The 24,476-nt window shown below is 59.4% G+C and overlaps 1 protein-coding gene across 1 annotated transcript in view; it reads right to left on the bottom strand.

The window, feature by feature from the left end:
* Nucleotides 1-927: 927 nt before the first annotated feature.
* The window catches only part of RUNX3 (RUNX family transcription factor 3), a 63,060-nt gene continuing 39,511 nt past the window's right edge, over nt 928-24,476 (bottom strand). Inside the window, exons 4-6 of the mRNA XM_070510676.1 lie at nt 19,824-19,928; nt 8,816-8,971; nt 928-4,050 (exon numbers count right to left, since the gene is read on the bottom strand). Coding sequence (XP_070366777.1) covers nt 3,506-4,050; nt 8,816-8,971; nt 19,824-19,928 — 806 coding nt within the window. The 3' untranslated portion in view covers nt 928-3,505. The remainder of the gene's footprint in view (nt 4,051-8,815; nt 8,972-19,823; nt 19,929-24,476) is intronic.

Raw genomic sequence — 24,476 nt, 5'->3', positions numbered from 1 at the left:
GCCGCTCCAGGACGAGCCCTGCTCAGCCTAGGCAGGCGCCACTCAGAGCAGACCCACAGCAGAGATTCTGCAGCTGCGGCTGGGATCCTGCAGGAGGCCATCCTGGGACAGGAGGGACGCTGTGGGGCGGAGGGGCGGGATCAAGGGTCTAGGTTGGGGAAACCAGAACTTCCTGTCAGGCGCTGGGTTTCAGGCAGACCAACCTAACCGAACAGGGCCAAGTCTTGGGATTAGCTTTTGAAGTATTTCACTCGAAAATAAGGTCTGTTTTATGAAAAGTGCCCCCCACAAGGCCCAACTGGTCGGGTACAGTGGTCCAGGCCTCTTGCTGGCTGCCAAGCCAGGTCCTCACACCATCACACCCACAGCCCTCACCATCAGCCACAAACATCTCTGGGGAGATGTGGGGCCAGATGACACCCCTCTTTGCACCTTAGTCGCCTCGTCTGCAGAACAAGGAGTTGACGTAGCTGCTTGCTTTGTAGTTCTGATGGCTGCTAACTCGCCACTGTTCCAGCAAACTCAGGTCCCCGGGGGGGGCTCTCCCCAAGGCTGCCTGATGCTCCACCTGCCTCTGCCTCCTCCTCACGCCGAGCCCGGGGAAGAGGCTGGATCAGATGCACTGCCTCCTTAAGGGCCACTTGTGAGGGGAGAAGGGGTGGTGGCACCTTGAAGACCTGTCTTGACGTTCCCCTGCAGTTCCAGCCACACCAGGAGAAGGCCTCACCAGCTGCAGTTGGCCTGGTGGTCTCTGTGGCCATTCCTGATGGAGCTGGATGCAGGAAGGCTGAGGTACTGGTCACCTTCAGAGCAGAAGGTTTAGTCCTGTCCCTGCCCCGGGCCCCCGTCCCCTTCCTCCCTGCCTCCTGGGGGTGGTCTCCATCCTCCCCCCCCCCCCCACGCACACAGCCCCAGAAGTCTGGCGTTGGGATCCTTCAACACATCTCAGAGTTATATTATTGTAACAAATCAGTCAAAATTCCATTTTACAGTTAAATAGTACAGAAGACAGACAGTTTACTGTACAAGCAAGTTGTGCATTAAAAACAAACACACCAGCAAATTATAGTGCAAAGCGGTTTCCACCCCTCCCCACCCTTTTCCCAGCTTGGGGACGGTTTGACGGAAGAAATGACTGTGGCAGGTATTGACGCCTCAGCATGACAATATGTCACAAAGGATCTGTCCCCACCACCAACAGCTTTACAGTAACGTGGTGTCAAAAGCTCTTCATCTCCTTGTGCTTTACACCCGTGTGTCTGCCTTGCACAACCTTAAAGCAGCCTTGTAAATAAGGACCTATTTTTACCAGCCCGGGTTGTCCACCCACTACGGGCCTTAAAAGACAGACCCAGCATGGCTGCCATCACCTTCGCCTAGGGGGTGGGCTGGGGGTCAATTTATTTCCTGTCCCTGCCCCCACCAGGGCTTGGATATCAGGAAGGGGGAGTAATCTGAGGGGTGGGGAGGGCTACAAAGTGCTGGGCACTGGGAACCCAAGGGGGGCCTCCCACGTGGGCCTGAAGCCAGTCTACAACCACAGAGAACAGGAGTGGAGGTCCAAGGGCAATGGATTTGGAGCTGCTTCCTGAGAAGGGGTGGTGAGGCCCTGGGTGTCGGGGGTCAGCAGGACGCCCCCAGCAGCCATGCTGATGAGATGGAGACTGCTCTTTCCAGTGAGCACAGGACAAGAGAAACTGTAGCAGGAGGAGTCCGAGTAAGACCACCAGAAGGACTTCCTCGCCTGCCCGAGTGTGTATCCGGTGTGGGTATGTGGATGTGGTTACAGTTTGGGGGTGGGATGGCAGGCCAAGTGCTGTTACAGAAACGACCACTAAGGAGCATTTTGTAGGGGAGATCTCCACGTCCACAGAGGATGTGGCTGAAATAATTACTGAAAACCACACGCTTTCTAGCCCTTAGAAGAGTTTGCTCGTCCTTTTCCACTAAGCCCTGGAACTAAGAACTCACACGAGAATCCAGGCAGCCTGAAGCCTGGGGCAGCCGGGCTTCCCCATGTGCAAACGAAGGGGCGATCCTCTACCCCTGGCACAGTGAGGCTGGGGCGGAGGCCGGCGCGCCCTTCGCAGCTCTTCTGTGCTGCCGTCACACAGCCACAGCTCCCCAACGCCCACACCCCACCCAGCCCTACCAGGACACCCACGCGTCCCCTCGGGCAAATGTCACCAGCATTTGCCGTGGTCCCCACCAGGGTCGGCTTTTGGCGGAGGTTGGTAGGATGCTGCTGAAGGAAGGTGACCTCCTGAGGGGGTGCCGAGACCCCAGCAATTCCACACTCTCAGAATGGGCGGGGACCCTGCTCACTACCCTGGGGCTTCACCTGTAAGAGACTGTGCGTTTGAAAACGTTTGACTGGAGCTTCTTTTTCTACAATCAGCTTTAAAAACTAATTTTTGTTCAAGACTGCTTTCAGAGCACAGCCTGGCTGAAGATGGAGAGCAGTGTCAAGAGGCCGGAAGAGCTGACTGGGCCGTCCCATGAGGCTGGGGGTGCACAGATTGGCCGGACCTGGGTGAGACCGGGATGCTGACATCCGACCCCATGACCTCTCACGCTAGTGCTTTCTGCCAGGCCCTGTCCTATCTGGTCCCTGTGCTCTCTCCAAAAATGGCAATTTGGAGACCAGCCTAGGGGGAAGGGGCATCCTGGCCCCCACCAAGAGAACAGAAGGTGAATGCCTCGGGCTGGTAAAGTGCATGGAGGACCCGTCTGTAGGTGTCTTCCCTGGTGTTAGGGACCCGATGCCATGGGTGACTCGACTCTGGGGCCTGGGACCCACAGACAGCCGGGACGGGGATGGGGGCTTCTTAGCTGTTAGGAATTGTGGGGAAGCAGAGCTGAGGGGACTGGCTTGGGGGTGTTCTATCCCATCTCTGCCAGCCATTTCTGAGTCCTCTGGGTGGGTTCCTTCCCCATCTATACAGTGAGGGGAGCCCCTCCGCAGGGTGGGGGCACTTCCAGTTCTGACTCGATTTGCATAAATGCAGAGGGAGGGCGGGGCCCAGGGGGTGCAGGGTCTCTGAGGAAGGTGGGGGTTGGGGAGGGCGTTCCAGGGCCCTGTGGATAAAAGGCTAAGCCAGGTAGGCAAATGCCACCTCTCCCCGGAACAGAGATGGTCTCTGTCCCAGGAGACCTGGACCCCATGACAGCACCGGGCACAGCTGGGGACAGCCAGGTCATTCCAGAGGAGGTGGCAAGAGAAGGACAGTTTTCCCATAGGAATGTGGGCTGAGATGACTAGGATCTGGGCTGGGGCAGTGTCCTGGGGGAGGTCCCTACCCCTCTGTACAAAGATGTGGCTGGACCAGATGCTCCCTGAGCCCCCCACCAGCCCTGCGCCCCAGGACCGTGGAGCCTGGGCCCATGATGGCCCAGGAGCATAAGTCCTTTTCCTGCCTTGAGCCTCGGAGCTGGGCCAGCCACTAGTCGGGAAGGTTCCTGGAGTTCCCGCCGCCAGCAGGAGCAGTCCGCTCTGATCGGGCACTCAGTAGGGCCGCCACACGGCCTCGTCCATGCGGCCCGGCGTGCTCAGCGCGGTGGGCGAGTTGCTGTGGCTGCCGTCGGCCTCCACGCCGTCGCTCTGGCCGCCCAGGCTCGGGTTCATGAGGTTGCCGGCGGCGACGGAGGCGGCACTGCTGGTGCAGGAAGCCAGCATGCGGGTGGGCGAGCGGTCACCACCGCCGCTGCTGCCGGCCACCATGGAGAAGGGGTAGGAGCCAGAGGACGCGCCGTAGTAGAGATGGTAGGGGCCCGGGTTGGCCTGGAAGGGCCCGCTCTGGTTCTGCGGGGCCCCAGGGTAGGGCGGCGGGAGGTAGGTGTGGTGGAAGCGGCTGGTGGCCGGCATGCCGGCCATGCCGAGGCTGCTGATGCTCGTGCCCGAGGGCGTGGCGCTGTAGGAGAAGGTGGCCGACATGGCCCCCGGGTAATGCATCCGGGGGTCCGAGAAGCGGCTCTCCGTGAGGGTCGGCAGCGCTGGGAAGGAGCGGTCAAACTGGCGGGGGTCGGAGAAAGGGCTCAGGTCCGAGGTGCCTGCAGGACAGCAAGGAGGGCAGTCAGTCGCAGCCCGACACCCCCCGGGCCCTTCTTTAAGGACCACCAAGGGGCCCCGGTTCCCCAGGCCCTGCTGGAGGATCCCTGTTTCGAGACCTTGCTCCGCTCCTATTGCCCTGGGCTGCTCAGGGGCTGGAGCCCGCCTGACTCTGAATGTGGCCCCCACCTGGGAAGCAGGTGACGGCAGGTGCGTGGGCCACAGGGGCCTGCCCGGCAGGTGGAGAAGGAGGGGGCTTTTCCTTCCCCTCGTGGGATCCTCTGCACAGCTGAGCGGCACAGAGGCCGGTTGAGGGGTGGAGGGGGCCCAGCTGGCCCGGGGTGGGGGGTGTGCGGAGCCGGGGAGGGGCCAGCATAGGCTCCAGCAGCCTGGCCGGCAGCTTCCGCCTCCCCCCCTCCCTCATGGTTAAGAGCTGGCGAGAGCGCGGATGTGAAGAGGGTCTCCAGCGGCCCGCAAGACTGGAGTGGGCTGGGCTTTTGCAGATAAGGAAACAGGCAGCGAGGGAGAAAGATGGATGCTCCTGAAGTCGTGCAGGACGGAACTCATCTGAGGCCTCTGCTCTCTGCTGGGCGTGTGTGCGCAGCTCCTGCCCTCTCCTGCCCGGAGGCACTCAGGTGGGTTACTTGAGCTCGTGCCTGTGTCGTGGGGGCTGGGTCCGCAGCAGCTCTGTCCATCCTGCCTGCCCCCTTGCTCTGGGCCTGTGTCTCCAGGGCTGCCCTTCAGGCTGACAGACTGATCAGATGCCACCCTCACCTGCCTCGGCAGCAAAGCGAGATGGCAGCTGGAGGGGCTTGGCGGCCTGGACCCTGCCTTTGTCACAGGGAGACCCAGTGTCCAGCCCAGGCCCTGCCCTGGCTTCCCCAAGAGTTTGACTCCTCACTGTGCTCAAAGACAAGGCTGTCCCAGTCTCTGCCCCTCACCTTTAAAATCACAGATCCCCAAAACCTCAGCATTCAAAGGGACTTCGGGATTGAGTCTAACTCCCTGGGTAGGAAAATTGAGGCCCAGAGAGGGTGAGGCACTTGCCTAAGGGTCACACAGCACATTGGACCTGGCACAAAACCCTACTGTTCCTGGTTCTGAGCCCTGATATGTGCCTGATAGGCAGCCGTCCCCTCTTTGAAGCAGCAGAGAATGGAAGTTAACTGTGTGGTCTGTGGCTAGACACTTATCCTGGTTCTGACACTTCTTAGCTGTGTGTCCTTGGGCAAGTCACCTAACCTCTCTGTGTGTCAGTCTTCCCACATGAAAAATGGAGACAAGAACAGTTCTGAGGAATGAAACTAGTTACTACATGTAAAGCGCTTAGACTGGGCATGGAGTAGGACCGATGAGGGTTGGCGCTGCGGAGGCTGTGACACCTCATGTTCTGGGCACCCAGGAGAAGTGGCCCATTCCAGGCCCTGCAAAGAGGAGCCCGACACGGGCCTTCCTTGTATTCTGGCCATGGGTGCGACTCTGGGCAGCAGCGTGGAGGTGGACGAGCCCCTAGCAGTGGTCCCGAGGTGAAGTCTGTCTGGCCCCAACCCCTGTGTCCCATCCCAGCAAAGGGTAAAAGCCAGGAGAGGGAGAATGACCAGCCTCTGGCCTGGCCAGCGCCAGGGGCCCTGCCTGCTGGGACTCATATGGGCGCAGGTGCCCTCACGCCTCTCGCTTCCCTAGATCTGCCTGAGGGGCTGTGTGCCCTGAGGTGAGACTTGTGACTTCTCTGGGCTTTGGGGTCTTCCTGATTCAGCCGGGAGTGTTCCCTCGGCAGCAGGCTCCGGGCCTGGGTGTGGATCAGAATGGAAGGACGCTCCTCCTGGGCTCGAGGTGGGGAGATACAGGGGCAAGAGTCAGGGTGACTGGAGCTTTCTGGAACATCTGGGACCCTCCCTCACAGGTCCCTTGGCTGGTGAGTGGTGCGCGGAAGCCTAGGGGGTGGGAGGTGCCCGCCCTCGTCTCAGAAGCCCTTGCTGGCGGTGCCTGGCACCCCAAGCATGGCGAGCGTGAGGCCACCGCCTCCGCTCTGAGCCCTGGGAAGTGAGTGCCGCCCGCCCCACAGGAGCCCCATTTTCAAACCAGAGAAAACCCAGACGGGGACCCCAGGCCGTGCGAGGTGGGCCTGGGTGTGTGCGGCCCTCGGAGTTCACCCAGCTGTGGGCGGCCTGCCCGGACCTGCCACTGTCCCCTCCTGCCTCCCTCCCAGGGTGCTGGGTGAAGCGTCTGCCCTCGGCACCCCCTCGGCTCCCGCCCCCGCCCCTCCAGCCCAGTAGCCCCAGGAAACCAGAGCTGGCCAGGCCGCTGTCGAGCAGCCAACCCCAACACTGGGAGGAAATGTTTATTTTCTTCTCCAAATTGCCCCAGCTGCTGCGTGGCAGCTGAATGGGCCCTTTGAGCTGGGAGAAGCCCCCATTGTGGGCGGCCGCGGCCGGGGCTGGGGCTGGGGTACGGAGGGCTGGGGGCCTCGGCCCTGCTTGCCAGTGACCAAAGTCTGAGGTCAAAGCTATTAACAGGCACAAGAGAAGTGCTGGTGGGGTGTCCTGACAGGCAGCCTCTGGACGGGTCTGAAGGCAGAGGCTGCTCCCGCCAGGATGGGAGCGCCAGAGACAGCGACTCCCCCAGCTGGCCCTGTCAACACCCCTCTATGGCAGGTACCTCCTTCTTCCCACTTCACAGACCAGAAAACAGAGGCTCAGAGAAGTGAAGCGACTTGCCTAAGATCCCACAGCCAGTGCCTGGTAAAGCCCAAGTTCCTGGCCAGGTCCCCCACTGCAAAGTTCACGCTCCTTCCTTGGTCCTGGCATCCAGGGCCCTCCTCTCACTCCAAGGTGACAGGCCTGGGGCAGCGGAGGCCAGGCTGAGGTGAAGGGCCACACAAGCCGCCCGAGGCCCAGGGCTGTGTGGAGGTCAGGAGGGGCTGGGGGTCCTGCCTCAGGACGCAGCAGAAGGGGAAGGACGGGCTCAGCCGCCGTCCCACAGAGGCCTGACCTCATCTCCTCCCAGCCTGGTGGAGGCAGGGGCTCTGCCTGCTGCGGGGTCCGGCCTGGCCCTTTGGGGCTGGACAGCGGGTGGCTGGGCCTGCCGGAGGCTCCCTCAGGCACTGACTCCCAGGCCATGTCCACACAAGTGTGCGAGGGCAGAGGGGGGCTCTCCTTCCACGGGAGCTGCTAAACAGGAGGCCATTGTTCACCCCCACTTGCAGGATTGCAGGTCTCCCTGGCTAGGACCCGATACCCGCAGGGCCCCGGCTCTGCCCTCCGCAGAGGAGGGCCTGGAGGCTCAGGCTACCGTATCTTGACAAATGCCGGCCCTGGGGGATAGGAGCACAGGCAGTTTTGGGCAGGGGTGGGCGTGAGCAGAGTGCAGGGTTCCTCCCACTGCCTCTTGAGCTCAGATCCCCCCGCACCGCCCTGGGCTCTAGAGCTGCTGCCTACCTCACACGCGACAGCCCACGGGCTCAGAGCAGCTGGAGCTGGGGCCTCTCCCACCCTGGGGGCTTAGCTTCCTAGGCCAGAACGGGGAGGCCCTTCTCTTCGCATCGAGGGGCTGCATCAGGTCCCCTGCCACAGCCCCGTGCCTGACGCTCATGTTAGGGCTGGGGGCCAGGCCTCCCTGCGCACCGACCCAGCCGGTGCAGCTCAGCCTGGAGCATTGCGAAGGAGAGGGGCATGCAGCAGGCGGGAGTCGGACTGCACCTCCACCCCAGGCTCTTCCAGCTCGGGATCCCCTCCTGTACCCTCAGAAGTGCAGGAAGTTCCTGGGGACAGGTGCTGTGGAGCCCAAGGGTGGCCTGGAACTGCTGAAGCCTCAGTTCACTCATCTGCCCGGCGGGGGGGGTCTAACCCTGGAGGCCCGAGAAAGAAGGCCCCCACCCCCACCCCAGTGCGGACAGCAGCCAGCCCTCCTGCCTCTGTCCAGCACTGGTGACAAGCGCTCTCTGCCCGGCCTGGCCTGAGGGCCAGCCGTGCTTTAGCCTCCTGCGCCCCAGCCCACTGCCCGAGAAAACCTGGAGAGCAGCAGACACTCCCGACCCCGCCATTGCCCAGCAGCTGCTGCGTGCCCCGCGGCTGTGTACCCTGGAAGGCCTGCCGAGGGCGAGCTTCGACTGTGCGTGCTCTGTCTATCCCAGGCAGCGGGGACAGACACCTCGTCTCGGGCCTCAGCTCAGAGGCCTCCCTCCGCCTTCCTGTCTGGGAGGGGTCTCTGGGTGGGTGGACCCTTCCCAGGTGATACTGTATCTCTACAGGGCTGCAACATCACCCACTGGCTTACAAAGTTTGCCTGAGTGCAGGAATGTCATTTGAAAGTCTCCCGGGCCCAGGCCGAGGTGGCCGCCACCACCCCACTTTCAGATGAGAAACCCGAGGCTTGGGGGACCCGGGTGTCCTCAGCAGGGACGTGTCTGTCGCAGGCTCCTTGGGCAAGTCCTGCCCAATCTTAGTGGGGGCACTGTGGGATCAGTGCCCATGTCCCCCAGGGGACGGGGGCTCCTGAAGGGCAGGGACTGTGGCTGTCTGTTTATGCTGATCCCTGGGCCAGGCACCACGATGGCACATGGGTGTCAATCAATGTTTGCGGAGTGAATGAATGAAGGGCCTGGCCCAGGACTGGGCACAGAGCAGGCCCCGGGAATATTTGCAGAGCGAGTGAGCACCGGCCGCCTCCTTCACAAAACGAGGGCGGTGCAGTGCACGATCCTCGGACGAATTTTCCTCCAGGTCCCCCGTCCACCTGCCCCCCACGCCAGCCCCCGCGGGGCCGTACCTTGGATGGGGGTCTGCGCCTGGCTGCTGAAGTGGCTTGTGGTGCTGAGCGAGCCCCGGGGGCTGGGCGTGCTTGGCGTCACCCGCATGCGCAGCCGTTCCAGGTCCCCGAAGCGGTCAAACGTCTTGGTCTGGTCCTCCAGCTTCTGCCGGTGCCCTGAGGAGCACGGGGAGCCCATCAGCAGCTGGTCCCCGAGGGTCTCGGGAGGGGGGACAGAAATGCCTAGTCCACTGGGAAGTCCCTCCTGAGGGCTAACCCAGTGTCTCCACAGGGGGAGCCCATAGGTCACCACTGCCCTCTTTTCTGAACAGGGAAGGATGGTTCTGTGCCGCCGGGGGGCTGCCGTGGTCCCACCCTCCTGTGTGAACAGGGTTACTCAGAAGGGGGCTCCAGGCCACAGGCACAGTAAGTTGTGGAGTTGAGATGTGAACTCCGTGTTTAAACCAAACCTGTGATGGAGCCCCCTACAACACACTCTGTGGCAGAACGGGACCCACGGCAATGGGGTAGGAGAGGGGCTCAAACAGGCCCCGCGGGAGACAGGGGGAACCCAGGAATGCTGCCACCCTCGGCCACCAGCGTCTCAGACCCCCTCTCCACACACATCCGCAAGAAAATTGGGAGCCAGAATGCGACTGCCAGCTGCTCCAGCCCTGGGCACCCCGGGACCCCAGCACACGCCTCCTCCTCTCTGGGCCTCAGACAGAAGGGGTGACTGGCCAGGATGCTGGGAAGCGGCGCGGGGCACGAGTCGGGGCTGTGCTGCCATCTCTGACTTGAAGCTGCGGACAGGGCACCAGCGTACCTGGCTTGGGGCATCACCCCCTGGAGAACCTGCCACCATTTCCCACTACCCCTCTGCCACGGCCCGCACAGGAAGGATGCCAGCCTCGTCTCCCATGCTCCAGAGGTGCAGTCGGGGTCAAGGCCATTCCCCTGCCTTCAAACAGCCAGCTGGGGCACCCTCAAGGCTTCTTTCTTTTTCTTTTTCTTTTTTTTTTTTGAGGAAGATTAGCCCTGAACTAATTGCTGCCAATCCTCCTCTTTTTTTGCTGAGGAAGACTGGCCCTGAGCTAACATCCATGCCCATCTTCCTCTACTTTATATGTGGGACGCCTACCACAGCATGGCTTGCCAAGTGGTGCCATGTCCGCACCCGGGATCCGAACCCGGTGAACCCCAGGCTGCTGAAGTGGAACGTGTGCACTTAACCGCTGCGCCACCGGGCCGGCCCCTCAAGGCTTCTTGAATGACATCACGCTTGCAGGGACACAAACACACACACATGCACACACCACTTTTCCAACGACTCATTTTACATTTCTCAAGGAACACATAAACATCTACAAAAATCAAAGCATGACAGACCGGCCCCGCCCCCTCCCCGGAAGTCCTCCACGTGATCGGTTTGGAGTCTTTCTTCCAGCCTGTTTTGGGTTTCACATGCCAGGAAACACACAGCAAGCTTCTCAAGGAACTGTCCTGAATGGTCTCTGCCCGGCTGTATCATTCTGTAACCCGCTTTTCCAGACACACATAGAAGCGTCATGTTTCCTCTTCTGTAAAATGGGGAGGGCAGCCCGGCCCCACAGAAAGAGCAGAGTCCCTGCAAAACCCTTGGGGCCCTCCCTGTGGCAGAGGGAGGGCTCCACAAGCGTGCACTGCCGCGCCGTGCCTCCTGCGTCCCTGTTCCTGATCGTCACATCCGCAGGCCACAGTCCACTCACCACTCCTCTCCAGCGGACACGGGCTCCCAGGCACGTCCCCATCCACCCCTCCCTGTGTCTGGGCGCTTCCCCAGGGCAGACTCCGAATGGATGGCTCACTCGGAGGGCCCAAGAGTCCTGGGTTCTCCTGATCAGCCTAACATCGGAGGCTGGCTCACTGCTTCACAGGACGTGACAGAGGAGGCCAGGCAGCAGGGTGGCCCAGCCCTCTTTTCACAGACAAGAGAATTGTGGCTCAGAGAGGTGAAGAGGCTTGCCTGAGGTCACACAGCAAGGAAGGGGGAAGGACTTCCTGGACCTGGGATCCCTTGGAAAAGAAGCGTGGGAAGGGGCTAAGGAAGAGCAGAAGGCTTGCCTGAGACCTTGGGTCTGAGTGACGTGGAATTTTCTAGATTGACATGGAGAGAAGAAGAGAGAAGCAGATGGGAAGTGGAATTCAATCACTTGCTGTTCTCTCAGAGGCCTGGAAAATGGTGCCCTGGGGGCCTGGCAAAGTGTGAAGCAACTGTTGCCCCCGCTGGGAATGAGGGGACCAAGTCAGAGGCCTTCGAAGGGGCCTGATTTCTGCTCGCCAAAAGGGGATGTCATGGCTTCTGGTACCCACAGGCCCCCAGCTGCCTGCACACCTCACCACAGATCAAGGGGGCACCTGGGAGCCCTGAGGAATGGAGCAGGGAGTCCTGGGAGCCGCGATGGGCTCGGCAAGGCACCAAGAGCCAGGGACCCCACTTTCTCCTCCAAGGAGGCCCAGGGACACTTGGCAGCCAGAATGAGACCAGCTGGCCTCCAGCCAGGCCCCCAGTGCTGCCTCCCAGGACCCTGGGCAACAAGGGAAAGACATGGGCAGGAGGTGAGTTTGGCTGGAGCTGGGGCTACACACTCAGATGCTTTTGGGGTCCAGGCAAGTCATGCAAAAGAGGCAAGAGTGATGGGTGGGGACTGGGGCAGACTGGAGAGGCTGTGCCTTGGAGAAGGGCCGTTGCCACGCAGCCCAGCTGACCGGTACCCTGCCAGGGGTGGGCCCAGTGTTGCCAGAACATTCAGTTCACCAGGAGAAGCCACAAACCTGCTTTTATGTGAGATCTCCCATGTCTTACATGTTGACAATTAATTCAAATACTGAAAAAGAAAACAAAAACCATCAGCCACTCTGTAGGACTTGGCCTGCACAGGGGGCTGCCAGTTTGCAAGCTCCAGGTTCAAGATTCCTCTTTCTGGTTGGTTGTGTCGTCTTAGTCACTGAGGACTGAGTGAAGGCTGTCCCTCGGGAGGCGGTCTCCAGGGGAGAGTCGTAGGGCTCAGCCCTCAGCCCTGGCAGGCCTCAGAGGAAATGCTGCCGTTGCTACTGAGGCCACCGAAAAGGCCAGGGTGCTGTGAACAAGCTGGAGGACGAACGAATTCAGAACAATCTCAACAGGCAGAAAGGCGGCTGGATGGACGTGGAGACCGCAGACTGACCTGACAGCAGCTTGGGTGCAAAGGATCTGGGTGTCTTAGTCACCCACAAGCTTGAAGGCAGCCAATGAGGCTACACAAAAGCCAGTGCAAAACCTCAGGCCTTGTTGTTATCGTCACTGGCAAATAAAGTCCCGTCTCTGAGTCACACTGTGTATGGTTGACAGGCACTCCTGCGGCCCGGAGGAAGGAGGGCGGGTTTCACAGTCAGCCTGGGTTTGAGGATGGGCCCTGCTGTTGCAGCCTGGTGGCCTCACTCAAGTCACACTCCCTGTCCCCCACCCTAAGCCACAGTGCCCCCATCACGGCACCCTCACAGGTCGTGCTGTCAGCCAAACAAGGTCTGTGGACACTCTCCATGCACACGGGTCTGGGGCCATCACCACTGTCACTTTTGCCTCTGCTTGTGCCAAGGGAGGCAGGGTCATCACCCCCACATTAGAGACCAGGACACTTCAGCCAGGAGGCTAAATCGTGTCTGGGATGCAGAGCCAGCACTGGGCACCCAGACCCCCAATGCCAAGCCCAGCACGCTTTCTCTTGACACTTTCCTTTTTGCTCCCATTGTACAGATGAGGCCACTGAGGTTTCAAGTGGAGACCGGTGCTGAGTGGCTGGTCTGGGACCCAGGATATGAGTCAGGGAATCTGGCCCCCACCGTCTGCCGTTCTGCCTTCACATGGGGCAGGCACTCAGGAGGAGGGGAGTTTTAACGGCACTTCAGGAATTGCTTCTGTGTGGCTGTGGAATGCTGAAGCCACTGCCAGGGAGGGGCAAAGGGAAGCTGAGGCGGCTCCACGTGGCCAGGACGCCAGAGAGTCTCAGAGCCACGGGGCCCAGGCCGTCCACGGGGAGCAGAAGGGGACTTCCTGTGCCCGAGGAAAGACGGGCCTGCAGAAAGGTCTCTTTCATTCGGCAGCCACGCTGGGAGCCGGGTGGGGAGCTCTGGCTCAGCTCACTTGGTCACCTGGAGCCCAGTCTGTGCAGACTCTGTGCCTCAGTTTCCCTTCTGCATAGCCTGCTCGCTGGGGCTCCTCTAGCTTTGAAAGTCCCTGTTTTAAGACTGCAAGGATCAGCCACGGGTCCGAGTGGGGTTCCCCGAAGGAAAGAAGGCAGGGTTGCCCGCTCCAGGGCCCACCCACCACAACCTCCTGCTGCTGCTACTCCCAGAGTTTCTTGAATATTCTTCACCTCCCACACATCAGGGCCACAGCTCAGGTGCAGCCCCTGCCAGGAATGCTTTCTTGTCCTCTGGGGCCCAGCCCAAGAGCCCCTCCTCCAGGAAGCCCCCTTCTCCCAGCACCCAGCCCCTGCAGCGCCTCTGCAGGCTAAGAGCAGTAGCTGGGAGGAGCGGAAATGCAAACAGCAGCCGACCTCCAAGCACTTCCTCCACTCCAGGCCTCAGAAGCTGACACGCACGGCCTTGTCTCCCCCTGCACATCCCCATGAGGGGGGGTTCTGTCCCCACTTAACAGGTGAGAAAGCTGAGTCTCAGTGATGGGCCGTGACAGGTCAAGGTGACACAGAAGGCAACTGGCCACCTTCTCTTCCCGAAGCCCATCCTTCAGAAAAGGAGCCTGGGTTTTGAAAATCAGGGGCTCCAGACAATGGGTGTTAGGGCCCAGCCCAGGCCCAGGGCACAGAGCGGCTCTCTGTAGGTCCAGGAGGACAGGCCCAGGGAGAGGAAGAGGAGATGGTCTCAGTGGACCCCACCTTTGCTGCTCTGCTCTGCAGCTCAGCCCTGAGAGTCCAACTCTGTAACCATGCCCTGCTCTAACCCGCCAAGTCCCTCTCCTCCTCTGGGCCTCAGTTTCCACACTGTAAAGTGCTTATCATACCAGCTAACCCCTGAAGGTGAGGATGAGCTGGAGGACAGACCCTGCGTGTTTAGAAGTAGAGCAACTGCAGGGAGGATGGGGAACAACTGGGGAAAGTGCCACCTCGGCCCAGGGGACCTGGCCTGGGCTGCCTGTCAGCCCCCAGCAGCCAAGCTCCCCTGAAGGAAAGAAGGCAGGGTCGCCTGATCCCAGGCAGCCCCTCAGCCGTCGCCTTGGTTACTGACCCTCGCTTATGGGGGCAGAGCCCGGTGGCCCAGGGCTGTACCAGCCAGTGCTCACCCTCTGGGCCTCAGCTGTCTCATCTGTTACACAGAGATGGTACTCTAACTCCCAGGGAGGAGGACAGGCTGTGGGAATTAAACAGTCCACGGGGGGCCAGCCCTCGGGGAAGGCGTTCTGGGTTCCACGGCCCTCTGCCCAATATACAGTGGGGGGCCCAACCTCACAGGGGCGGCGGAAGGAAGCCTGAGCCCAGCCAGGCTGTGTGATTCACCCAGGGTCACACAGCATGTGAGAGCCAGAGACAAGGGCTGGATTCCGGTTTGGGGGCTCCCTCACCACCATCCCCAGGGCATCCCTCATCACCAGCAGCTGGGCCAGCACAGCGGCCCCCACATCTGCCAGCCACCTGATGCTTTTGGGGGAACCAAGGGAGCATCAGGGCCATCCCCCGTCGTCACCCTGGCCCAACAGAAGCCCCGTGATGAAAGCAGCAACCGCTTTAGCAGGCATCTGCCAGGTGCCAAGCACTATGCCAGGTGGGCCATGCGTGTCGTCTCCCAGGGCCACAACCTTTTGAGAGGCTGGGGCCGTCACCCCCACTTTACAGATGGTAACGTGGTGGCACATGGTCAAGCTCACACCTGAATGGTCAGCGCACTGTGTGGAGCTCAGCTGCTGAGGTCTGGCTCCCCAGGACCTCCAAGAGCAGAGAGCTGGGTGCTGGCACTGAGGTCTGACTGGCGAGAGGGCAGCTCAGCGTCCTGCCTCACCTGGTGGGACGGGGACAGGAGGCCAGCGGAGGCCGGGAGCGGGGAGCAGCAGAGCTGGGCAGGGCCACTGGAACAGCGTCGTCTGTGGGGAACAATGTGGGCCCATCTGAAGCCACTCGGCCGCCTCCTCGGCTGCTCGGCCTGGCCCTGGTGTGGCCACAACCCAGACACAGCAGCCACTGTCTGCCCAGCCGTGGGGTGGGGCACCCGGGCCCGGGGCCCACTCTGTGGCCTGTCAGGAGATTTACACCCGACTCTTAACAACCGCGCGGACGGCAGGCGGGTGCTGGGCCCGGGGTGGCCTGCCGTGAATCAGCCCCCTGTGAGCAGATGAAAGCGGTCCGTGGCTGGGCAGGGAGTGGGGCTGGCGGGGGGCCAGCGGGCAGGGAGGCGACTGGGGCTTCCAGCGGCCTGGGGTTGATTAGGGGAACCCAGGAGGTCTGAGGTTAACCCCTTCCCTCCTGCTGGGCGCACTCCCTGGGGACCATGGGGATCGTGGGAGCCGGAGGCCAGGAGCCACTGCCTCTCCTCAACCCCGGCGGCCCCGCGCCCTCCACACCTGGAGCTGAGGACACAGCTGTGACAACTTTAGGCCCCTTGAAGGCCCAGCAGCAGCTTAGGGTCCCTTTTCCTGCCTGTGCCCTCTGAGCCCCCGGCAGCCACAATGGCTGTTTACTCTCGTCCTTCAGTCCTCTGCTCAAATGTCACCTCTTCAGGAGGCCTCCCTGTCCCCTGTCCCCCTGCCATGTCCCATCGCCCACACTCCCACCCCTCCCCCAGCTTCGTTTCTCTTCACAGGACCTCTCACAACCTAGTTACATTAGCTGATCATTTGTTTGTTCACTTCGTTTATTCAACAAAGATTTACTGGGCACCTACTGTGTGCTCATGTCTGAGCTCTGGGGTCTACACCAGGGTGTTCCAGGGTCTACACCATGCCTGGCAAAGCCAAGGGAAGAACCTCTGCCCCATGGAAAGTACACAGTAGTGGAGGAAGGTGAAGAATAAATGAAGTAAGTGCGTGAACTATAGCGCGTCTCAGAAGTGACTAGTGCTCCAGGTAAATTCAAGCCAGGAAGGATACGGGGAGGGGGGGTGGGGGAGGGGAGGGCTGTGTGTGTGACCGAAACGGGGTGGTCAGGGAACAGCTCACTGAGAAGTCTGATGAAGACCTCAGGGTGGGAAGGAGTGAGCCACACATCTGGGGGTGTCTGGGGAAGGGTGTTCCAAGGAGAGGGAATAGCGGTGCAAAGGCCCTGAGGCAGGGGTGTGGCTGCCAAGTTCGAAGACTGGTCAGGGTGGCCAGAGTGGGGGACAGATGAGGCGGTGCCTTGTGGGCCATGGTGGTGACAAGACAACTGTTTACCATCTCTCCCCACTCCTAGAAGGTGAGACCCAAGAGGGCCACAGCCCATCTGTAGGGTTCATCACAGTGTCCCTAGCTTCTAGAACAGTGGCTGACACATGGTAGGTGCCCAGGAAAATACTGGTTGCAATCACTCCATGGACATTTTGGGGAGGCAGGGCCCGCAGGCGAGATGCTAGAAGCACCCCCTCTGTCTCAGACAGGTTTACGAATGGGGTCCTGCCTACCCTTCCAGGTAGCAGTACCTGCTAAGCCTGGAAGATGGGGTGAGCGGTTCCCAAACTGTGGTCCACGCCAGAATTGCCAGGCCCTGCAAGGCCTCCTGCCCATATCCTGGATCCTGCTCAGCCATCTGCCTTTTAACCAGCCCCCAGTGACTGCGAGGGACACCAGCACTGAGAACCTCAGAAACCGAGGCCACACAGGCAGGAAGCCACCAAGCCAGCCTCCAAACCCAGCCGGCCACCTGGCTGCAGATGGGGCACGCTCCGCAGGGCACCCGAGGGGAACGACCCAGCCACAGAACCCACAGCCCTGCTTCGGGGATCTGCAGACTCCCACTCCTTGGCTCCCGGGACCGGCCCCACTCCACCTCACCCCACAGAAGGCTTGGTCCTCACATGGGGTGGGGGGTCAGGAGGCAGGAGAAGAGCCTAGAAAGGAACTCTGGCGACAATCCACGGGGGCCTTCGGGCACTTCCTGCGGGCCGGGGGCAGCTCACAGCTCCCCAGAGGAGATGCTATGAAATCGTCCCCATTCGACAGATGAGCACAGTGAGGCGTGGCCCACACTTCCCTAAGCCCCGGCTGGAGGCCCTGGGGTGCACCGCAGCTCAGCCCTGGGCAAGCGGCTTTCTCGGCCCCGTCTCCTCCTGGGGTTGTCGAGGATCAGCTAACAGAGACTGCGCAGAGGGCCTGCCTCACAGGGAGCACTTGGTGACCAGCAGCAGCTGAGCTGGCCTCTTACCTCCTACAGGCGGGAAACAGAGGCCCAGAAAGGGGAAGGATCTGTCCAAGGTCACAGACTGAAGGGCAGGCTGGAGCTGGAATCAGGGTGCTGCCTGAGGGCCAGGGAGGGGGTTGCCAAGCAGCAGGTCCCCAGGGGGGAGCCCTGGAGAACTGGCCCCGCCCACGTCCGCTCTTTCCTACTAATAAGCTTTTGATAAGATTTTGTTTGAACAAGTCACCTTAAAACCACTGATCTGGCCCAAGCCTAGGCCTAGAGGGGAATGTCATCTGCCTCAGGGCGCACAGCAAGCCTGGCCTCCGACTCCAGCCTGTCTCCCGGCCCAGCTTCTTTCCCTTTCTCTTGCTGCCTCGTCTCCTCCAGCTTCAGCTGCTTTGTCCTGTGCCATCCCTTCCCCAACAGCTCACCCCAGGAAGGAGCTTCCTCAGGACTGGGGGCTCCCAAGGGCAGGGCCGAGCCTCCGCCCTCATCCAGGGGCCTCAGTGGGGGAGGGTGGGCAGCTCTGGGCTGAGCAGGGTCTGCAGGACTCCGGGCCCCTGGGAATGTTCCCAGTGAGCTCTGAGACACCAGCTCCGTGCCCCTGTGCTGGTGCGTGCCGCCCTGAGGAGCGGCTCCTCCATGGGGCAGCATCTCACCAGCCCAGCTGCGGCTCGGCCACCCCGATTCTGCTCCTGAGGCTGACAGCAGGATGCTGCCTCCTTCAATGGAGACTTCTGGGGTTCTCTGCAGCCACCCTACTGCTGACCAAGACAGGTCCACCACTGACTAATGGTGGTGGTGGTAGGAGCGCTGGGGGAGGCCAGGTACCAGTGATAACTTAACACCACGGATCCAGTGACTCACAAGGACCCTCCCTCTGCTATAGTCAGTGCTATCCACATGCCCTGACTGATCTCCAGGCCTGCGGTGGGGGGGGGGGGGGGGGTGGTGTGTGTGTCTCATCCCACTTCCTGGAGGAGGGAACTGAGGCCCAGAGAGGTCAGCAACTTGCCCAAAGCCCCCAGCCAGGCAAATGGCTCAGAATCTGTTCTCCACACCACCATGGCCTATGACTCACAAGGACTTCCCAGCCATCGCCGTCTTGACACTCCTGGGGTCACTGACCCGGTTCACAAATGACAAAACTAAAGCCAAAAGGAGATAAGACTTGCCCAGGGCCACACAGCTCAAGGCCAGGGGCACAGACGCGTCCATGTCCAATCCCAGCAGAAATTCAGCCAGAGCAGGTGTGGGCTGGGAGCTGAATGCCTGCCGGCCGGACGGCCACATACAGAAGCTCAAGGGAGGCCGGAGCAGGTAGCCCTGAGAGGCCTGGAGGAAAACCCTTCCAGGGCCACCCGGCCCAGCTCTGGGCCTTTCCCAGGATGCTGGAGTGGGCCCAGGAACTGGACAGATGGGGAGCCAGGCCTGCTTAATTCCCAAGGAGAGAGGGCCGGCCCAGGGCCAGGCCTCGGTGGCCCTGACTGACGACACACTGGCACAGCCACACTCCCATTCTTAGCCTCCTGGGCACTGAGGAGAGACCAGGAGCTTGTCAGGGGGTCGGTCACAGGCTGCCTCCAGAAGACCAGGCGCCTCCTCCGCCTAAGACAGTGGGAGGTCCCAGCCGGGTTCACAACGTCCCCAGGCCTGGAGTCTCACCTTGCTGGAAGTGGGTGACCCCTTGGCCTGCTGCCTCGAGGATCCCAGGAGATAACAATTCTGAGAGGATTTTCTAAACTGCAAAGGGCCACAAGTAGAAAGAAAAAGGAAGACTGGGCAGCTCTCAATCCACCAGGCCAAGATGCTCCGGCAGGGGCAGTCCAGACAACAGCTCTGGTCAGAGCTCAGGAAGCAGCCAGTCCAGAGACGGCCAGCTGGTCCTCTGTTTCATTCATTCACTCATTCACTCCTTCACTCAGTGAACACAGGTCTCTGGCCCACTCTGTGCAGCTGCCCCTCCAGGTTCCCTAAGCTGACTGCAAATCCAGGGCCTCCGGCAGGCAGAAGCAATTCAACACAAACCCTCTGATGTTAAAATGCAAAGACCAGGGCTCTCTGTGCATAGTACGTGCTCAATAAATATCCGCAGACTCAAACGAGCATTCCTGATCTCAGGAGTGTGGGTCCTGGGGTCAGAGCGCCTGCGCTGTGTGAGACCTAAGTCACACACTGAGATTCAGAGAGGAGTTTCCGAGGAGGGGATGTGGCCTCACAGCCAGACCAACTCCTGCTTTTGGTGGTTCCCTCCCTCAGCCGCTGGCAGAGGAAGCTGGGGTGGAGTACAGCAAATCTGGCCCCACCTCCGGCCCCGAACACACCCACACCCACCCGTACACCCACAGACACCCTATCTGAAGGCCGTCCCACCCTTGTCCTTTCCTTAACAGATGCAAACCCACACTCCCCCCGCCAGCCCCCAGCAGGCAGCCACCCCACGGGGACGGGGTCAGGCGGACTCTGCCACCTCCCCTCCCAGCCTCCTTACTGGGGGTGTGGGGCTAAGCACAGAATGTTCAGGGCTTTGCTGGCAGGCACGCAGTGTGTGGGCACGTACAGCAGAGACCACAATCTCCCAGAGAGGTGGTCCCAGGACACAGTGCCATCTCTCTGGCCTCGGCTGCTGCCCTTCCCCGCTAGACCCGCCGCCCTCGCCCAGGGGGCTCAGTGGCCTCGGCACTTACGTCTGGGCTCCCGGGGTCCATCCACGGTCACCTTGATGGCTCGGTGGTGGGTGGCCACTTGGGTGGGGTTGGTGAACACAGTGATGGTCAGAGTGAAGCTCTTTCCTGGAGGAGTGGGGACAAAGGCAGGACGTTGGCACCCGGAGCTGTTCACAACACCCTGCTGCGCATCACCCCTGGAAGCCCCTAACCTTCCCCAAGGGGCAGGTCTCTCTCCTTCGAACCTGGGCAGACGATGGCGCTCTGGGTAAAGTTCAAGTTGCTGGGGTCGGCATTCAAGGCCCTGGGAGATCTGGCACCTTCCCCTGCCCCACGTCCTGCTCACCCTGAATGACTTCCTCCCTGCTTCCTGGCCTTTGTTCTTGCTGCTCCTTCCATCCAGAGACCCTCAAGATCCGGGGAGGGGGAGCAAGGACGGGTCTATATACTTTTTTCTTTCTGAAAGTAACTAGTGATCTTTACAGAAAACTTTGAGAACACAGAAAATATAAAAACAAGAAAAAAATCACCTGTGGTTCCACTGGCCAAAGATAAACACTGTTAACATTTGGGTGTTTTCTCCTCCAGTCCTTTGTATGTGCGTTTGTGTATTTACATAGTTATAGGGATACTAAAATACATATTTTCATGCCCTGTTTTTTTCATTTAACATTACATCGTAAGCACTTTCCTATGTCATTAAAAATTCTTCCTAAACTTGATTTTTAATGGCTGCAAAATATTTCAACTCATGGAAGCCTCATCTTTTATCTATCCACCTCCTTACTCTCGGGCATTTATGTCGCTGCTAATTTCTTATTGGTGGGTGCAGCTGGGGCTGAAAAGGACTGATCTGGGAGCTGCAGACATTTCATTTGTAGACACAACTGTTATTTCCAGAACTCTGGTCTATTTTTAGATAGACATTTGGCTCCAAAGTCTCCATTCAAAATTCCTGAGAGGGGAAAAACTTTTAAAATAATAATTTTTTTTTCTTTTTACCATTTAAAATAAAACGAAAATGACCTTCTGTTTATAAAAATCTTTGTCTACATCTCTGCTTATTTCCTTAGAACAGATTCCAAGAAGTGGTGGGTGATTTCATCGTGTCAGAGGGTTGGGACGTATTTATCGGCCCTGATGTCGCTGGTGAGGTGACTCTCCAGAGAGTCACCATGATTGGTGACTGGTGTGAAGCCGCATCCCGCTGTCCCACCCGCTGCCGTGCCAGCAGCACCGTGACCAGTTTATCCAGCGCAAGATCTGAAATGCTCCTGACTTCATTTGTCTTTCTTCTGTTCCCAGTGAGACTGAAACGTTTTATAGCGTTATCGTCTGTCCTAATCCAACACAGATTATCGCTTCCTGTTCTTTTGTCCTTTGCTATGAAGGTTTCAGGCCTTGGAACGATCGCTCTAGATTAAGCGTGTTAACACTTTCCATGTCCTATTCGTGGCGATCGGTCTTCCCCATTCACTGGCCTCACGTGTCACTTTCTGACACCGAGCTGCTTTGCATTTTCGGTTCTCCCTCTCGTTTGTGATTTCTCCGATGGTTTTCATGTTGAGGCAGACTTCCCCAGGGAACAAGCAGGTAAAGGTTTTAAAGGTTTACCTTCCACAAACAGTGTTCTTTCTACCTTCTGCATTTCATTCTTTGCTTCTCCTGGGTTTACTGGTTGGAATGGTAGAACATAAGGAGCTTTCTTTTTTATTTTTCTGAGGAAGATTAGCCCTGAGCTAACATCTGCTGCCAATCCTCCTCTTTTTGCTGAGGAAGACTGGCCCTGAGCTAACATCCGTGCCCATCTTCCTCCACTTTATATGTGGTATGCCTGTCACAGCATGGCTTGATGAGCAGTGCCATGTCCGCACCTGAGATCCGACCCGGTGAACCCCGGGCTGCCAAAGCAGAACGTGCGAACTTAACCACTGCACCAGCGGGCTGGCCCCAGGAGCTTTCTTCAAAGGGCAACCCGACAGTCCCAGCACCGCCACTGATGTCAGGGCCCCTCCTGTCCCATTCTCCATCAAAGCCTCCATGCCCTCTGAGACAGGGGAGCGTGTGGGCGGAGCCTCGCTGATCTCCCAAGTCGGACTTGGTTTCCCCTTCCCCTGCCTCCAAGCACCCCCATCTCTGGACAGATCTGGGGACTCCCTGAGGGGAGGGGCTGATGGCCTAGTGCACCTGCGTCCCTCAGGGTTGGCCCAGGGTGGGCACTGAGTGAGGCAGCCCCAGTGGGCCCGTCTGCTGTGCCTGTGCTCCCAACAATCCTCCAGGGCAGGCAGACTCTGACAGCCCCACTTCACAGGTGGGAACTGAGAACTCAGGGCGGGGACCCGCAGCTTACGGTTGTCTCTACCCCGATGGGGCCTTTTTGGTCCAGTGAGCAAGTGAAAACTCCAGCCCCAGAAACAGGAGAATCCAGCACACAAGTAAACCAGCCCAGCTGCTGGGGCCACACCAAGAAACACAAGGGCTTCTGAGACACTGGGGCCGTGGGGGTGGGCTGGGGTTTAAATGGAGGTGTGACTCAAACAGGGGCCTCTCTAGAAGAATTTTCCTGAGCCAGCCGGCTGGAGGCAGGAGTGGAAATGCAAACCACACCTGCCCCTGGAGTCCTGGGTCAGAGGAACAAATCTGGCCCCTCACTCTCAGACCACAGGAGTACTTTCCATGATTTCTGGAAACAGAAAGTACAGAAGGTCTAGGAAAATGCCAGGCAGGTGGCCTCAGGGCCCTTGCCCACCTCGGGACCGTCCCTTCCTCCTACTCTGAGGTCATTTTCTTCCTGGACCCCAACCCCCAACCAGTCAGGTCCTCTCCTGGGCTCTGACCCTTCCATCACCTCTTTGGTGCTGCAGGGTGCCAAGTGGATGGGGAGTTTAGGTAAACAGCCCAGAGCCTGAGTGACAGGGTCGAACACCAGGCTGGATGGGCCCCATCCCCTGGAGCAGTGGCCCTGGCCCACAGCAGCGCTGGCCAGTTTCCTGAAGTGCCACTCTTTCTCACCTCACTGCCTCAGGTCTCCACTGAAAAGTCACCGGCTCTGGGAGGACCCCCTGGTCACTTTATCTATGGTAGGTGTTTTTAACTTGGCATCTGTGGCCGCCTCTTAGAACCGAGTGGACCCAGGAACTGGGACAGAAAACAAATTGCATTGTCCCTAAGGGCTCGTTGAAATTTAGCATCTCTCTCGAGTATGAACATAGGCAGCAAACCACAGAAGCATTACAGCAGTCCCTGTGACCTTGTCACCAACAGACATCACAGACATTTACGTTACACGGATATCACGTTACAGACGGGGCAGGTTTCTCTAAATATCTTTTGTGCTCATCACAACTTCAAAATCAGTCATCATCAGACCCGTTGCTAGATCTTGTTATTTAACACGTTAACAGAGCAGCAGATTTACCACAATTTTTAAAAACGTTATGTTTTAATATAATAGGTTTCTATTGCAATCCTTTGTATTTTATTTTATTCTTTAAAAAAACATTATTTTAACAAAGGGATGTGGGCTTCGCCTGACTGCCAAAGGGGACCATGGGGCAGAAAGGGTGGGAAGTTCAATCTGAAGCATCACTGGACCCCCCACTCCCACTCGACCTGCCTGAATGTCCCCATCATGTCTATTCCTTCTCATCATTCGCTACACATTTATTTTATTTTGTCTCCCTCTACTTGACTGCAAGCTTTCTGGGGGCAAGAAGTTTCGTCTTGTTTGTTGCCGTGTCCCCAGCCTCTAGGACAGCATCTGGCACACGGTAGGTGCTCAATAAATGTTTGTTAAATGAATTAAGGGCAGAGATTACTGCTCCCATTTTCCAGATGAGAAAGCTGAGACTCACAGAGGGTCATCGGGTTGCCTAGGTCACATAGTATCCGGGCAGGGCCCAGAGAGGTTCGGATGTGCTGGAGCCTGCCCCTCCACCAGACACTACGGACCCACTCCTAGGGAGTGAGAAGTCCCCACACCCACCTGGCAGCAAACCACAGGCCAGCCCTGAGGCCGCCAGCCCTCCTCAGCTTCCGCTGGGTTTCCAGGCCTGGCACCACCCGTTCCCAGGTACCCGCAGAGAGGAGGGAGGGAGGGAGGAAGGGAGGGGCTGGAGCTGGGAGCAGGAGTGCAAGGGAGGGGCAGGTGTCAGGTCTCACAGGAGGCAGGGACCCCATGATGCACCAGTAGGGGAAAGCTGTCTCCTGGAGGACCCCTTGCCTCTCTGCCTGGCGGCAAACCCATGCACCCATCTCTCTCCCCGCCTTACAGAAGGGAGCCGAAAAGACGAAGGAGGTGGACAACTTTGTGCAGGAACCCTGGGCTAACTTGCCATCAGCCAGGACTCCAGGAACTGCAGATCAAGGTGCTCCAAGGCTGGCCCTGGAGGGAGGGGGAGAAGTCCTAGTCTGGAAATAGCTGCCCCTTGGGGCTCTGAGTGGCCCCAGACATTCCCGCAGGACCTGGAGCCCTGGACCAATCAGCACGCACAGCCAGGCCTGTCCCTTGGGCAAGTCCCTGTCCCTCTCAGCCCAGGTTCCTGTGTGATAAGCCCCAAGCACAGGGGCTTCAGGGACAGCAGGAGGGGACACATCTCAGGGGACCTCTGGGTTTTCTCAACATCGGCCAAGAAGCCATCTATCTCCTCTGCCACCAGTGGTCCGCCTACGCTT

This window comes from Equus asinus, chromosome 5, assembly GCF_041296235.1.
Source record: "Equus asinus isolate D_3611 breed Donkey chromosome 5, EquAss-T2T_v2, whole genome shotgun sequence".
Lineage (NCBI taxonomy): Eukaryota > Metazoa > Chordata > Mammalia > Perissodactyla > Equidae > Equus > Equus asinus.
Note: the sequence above shows the minus strand (reverse complement) of the source record. Positions and strands in the feature narration are given on the sequence as shown.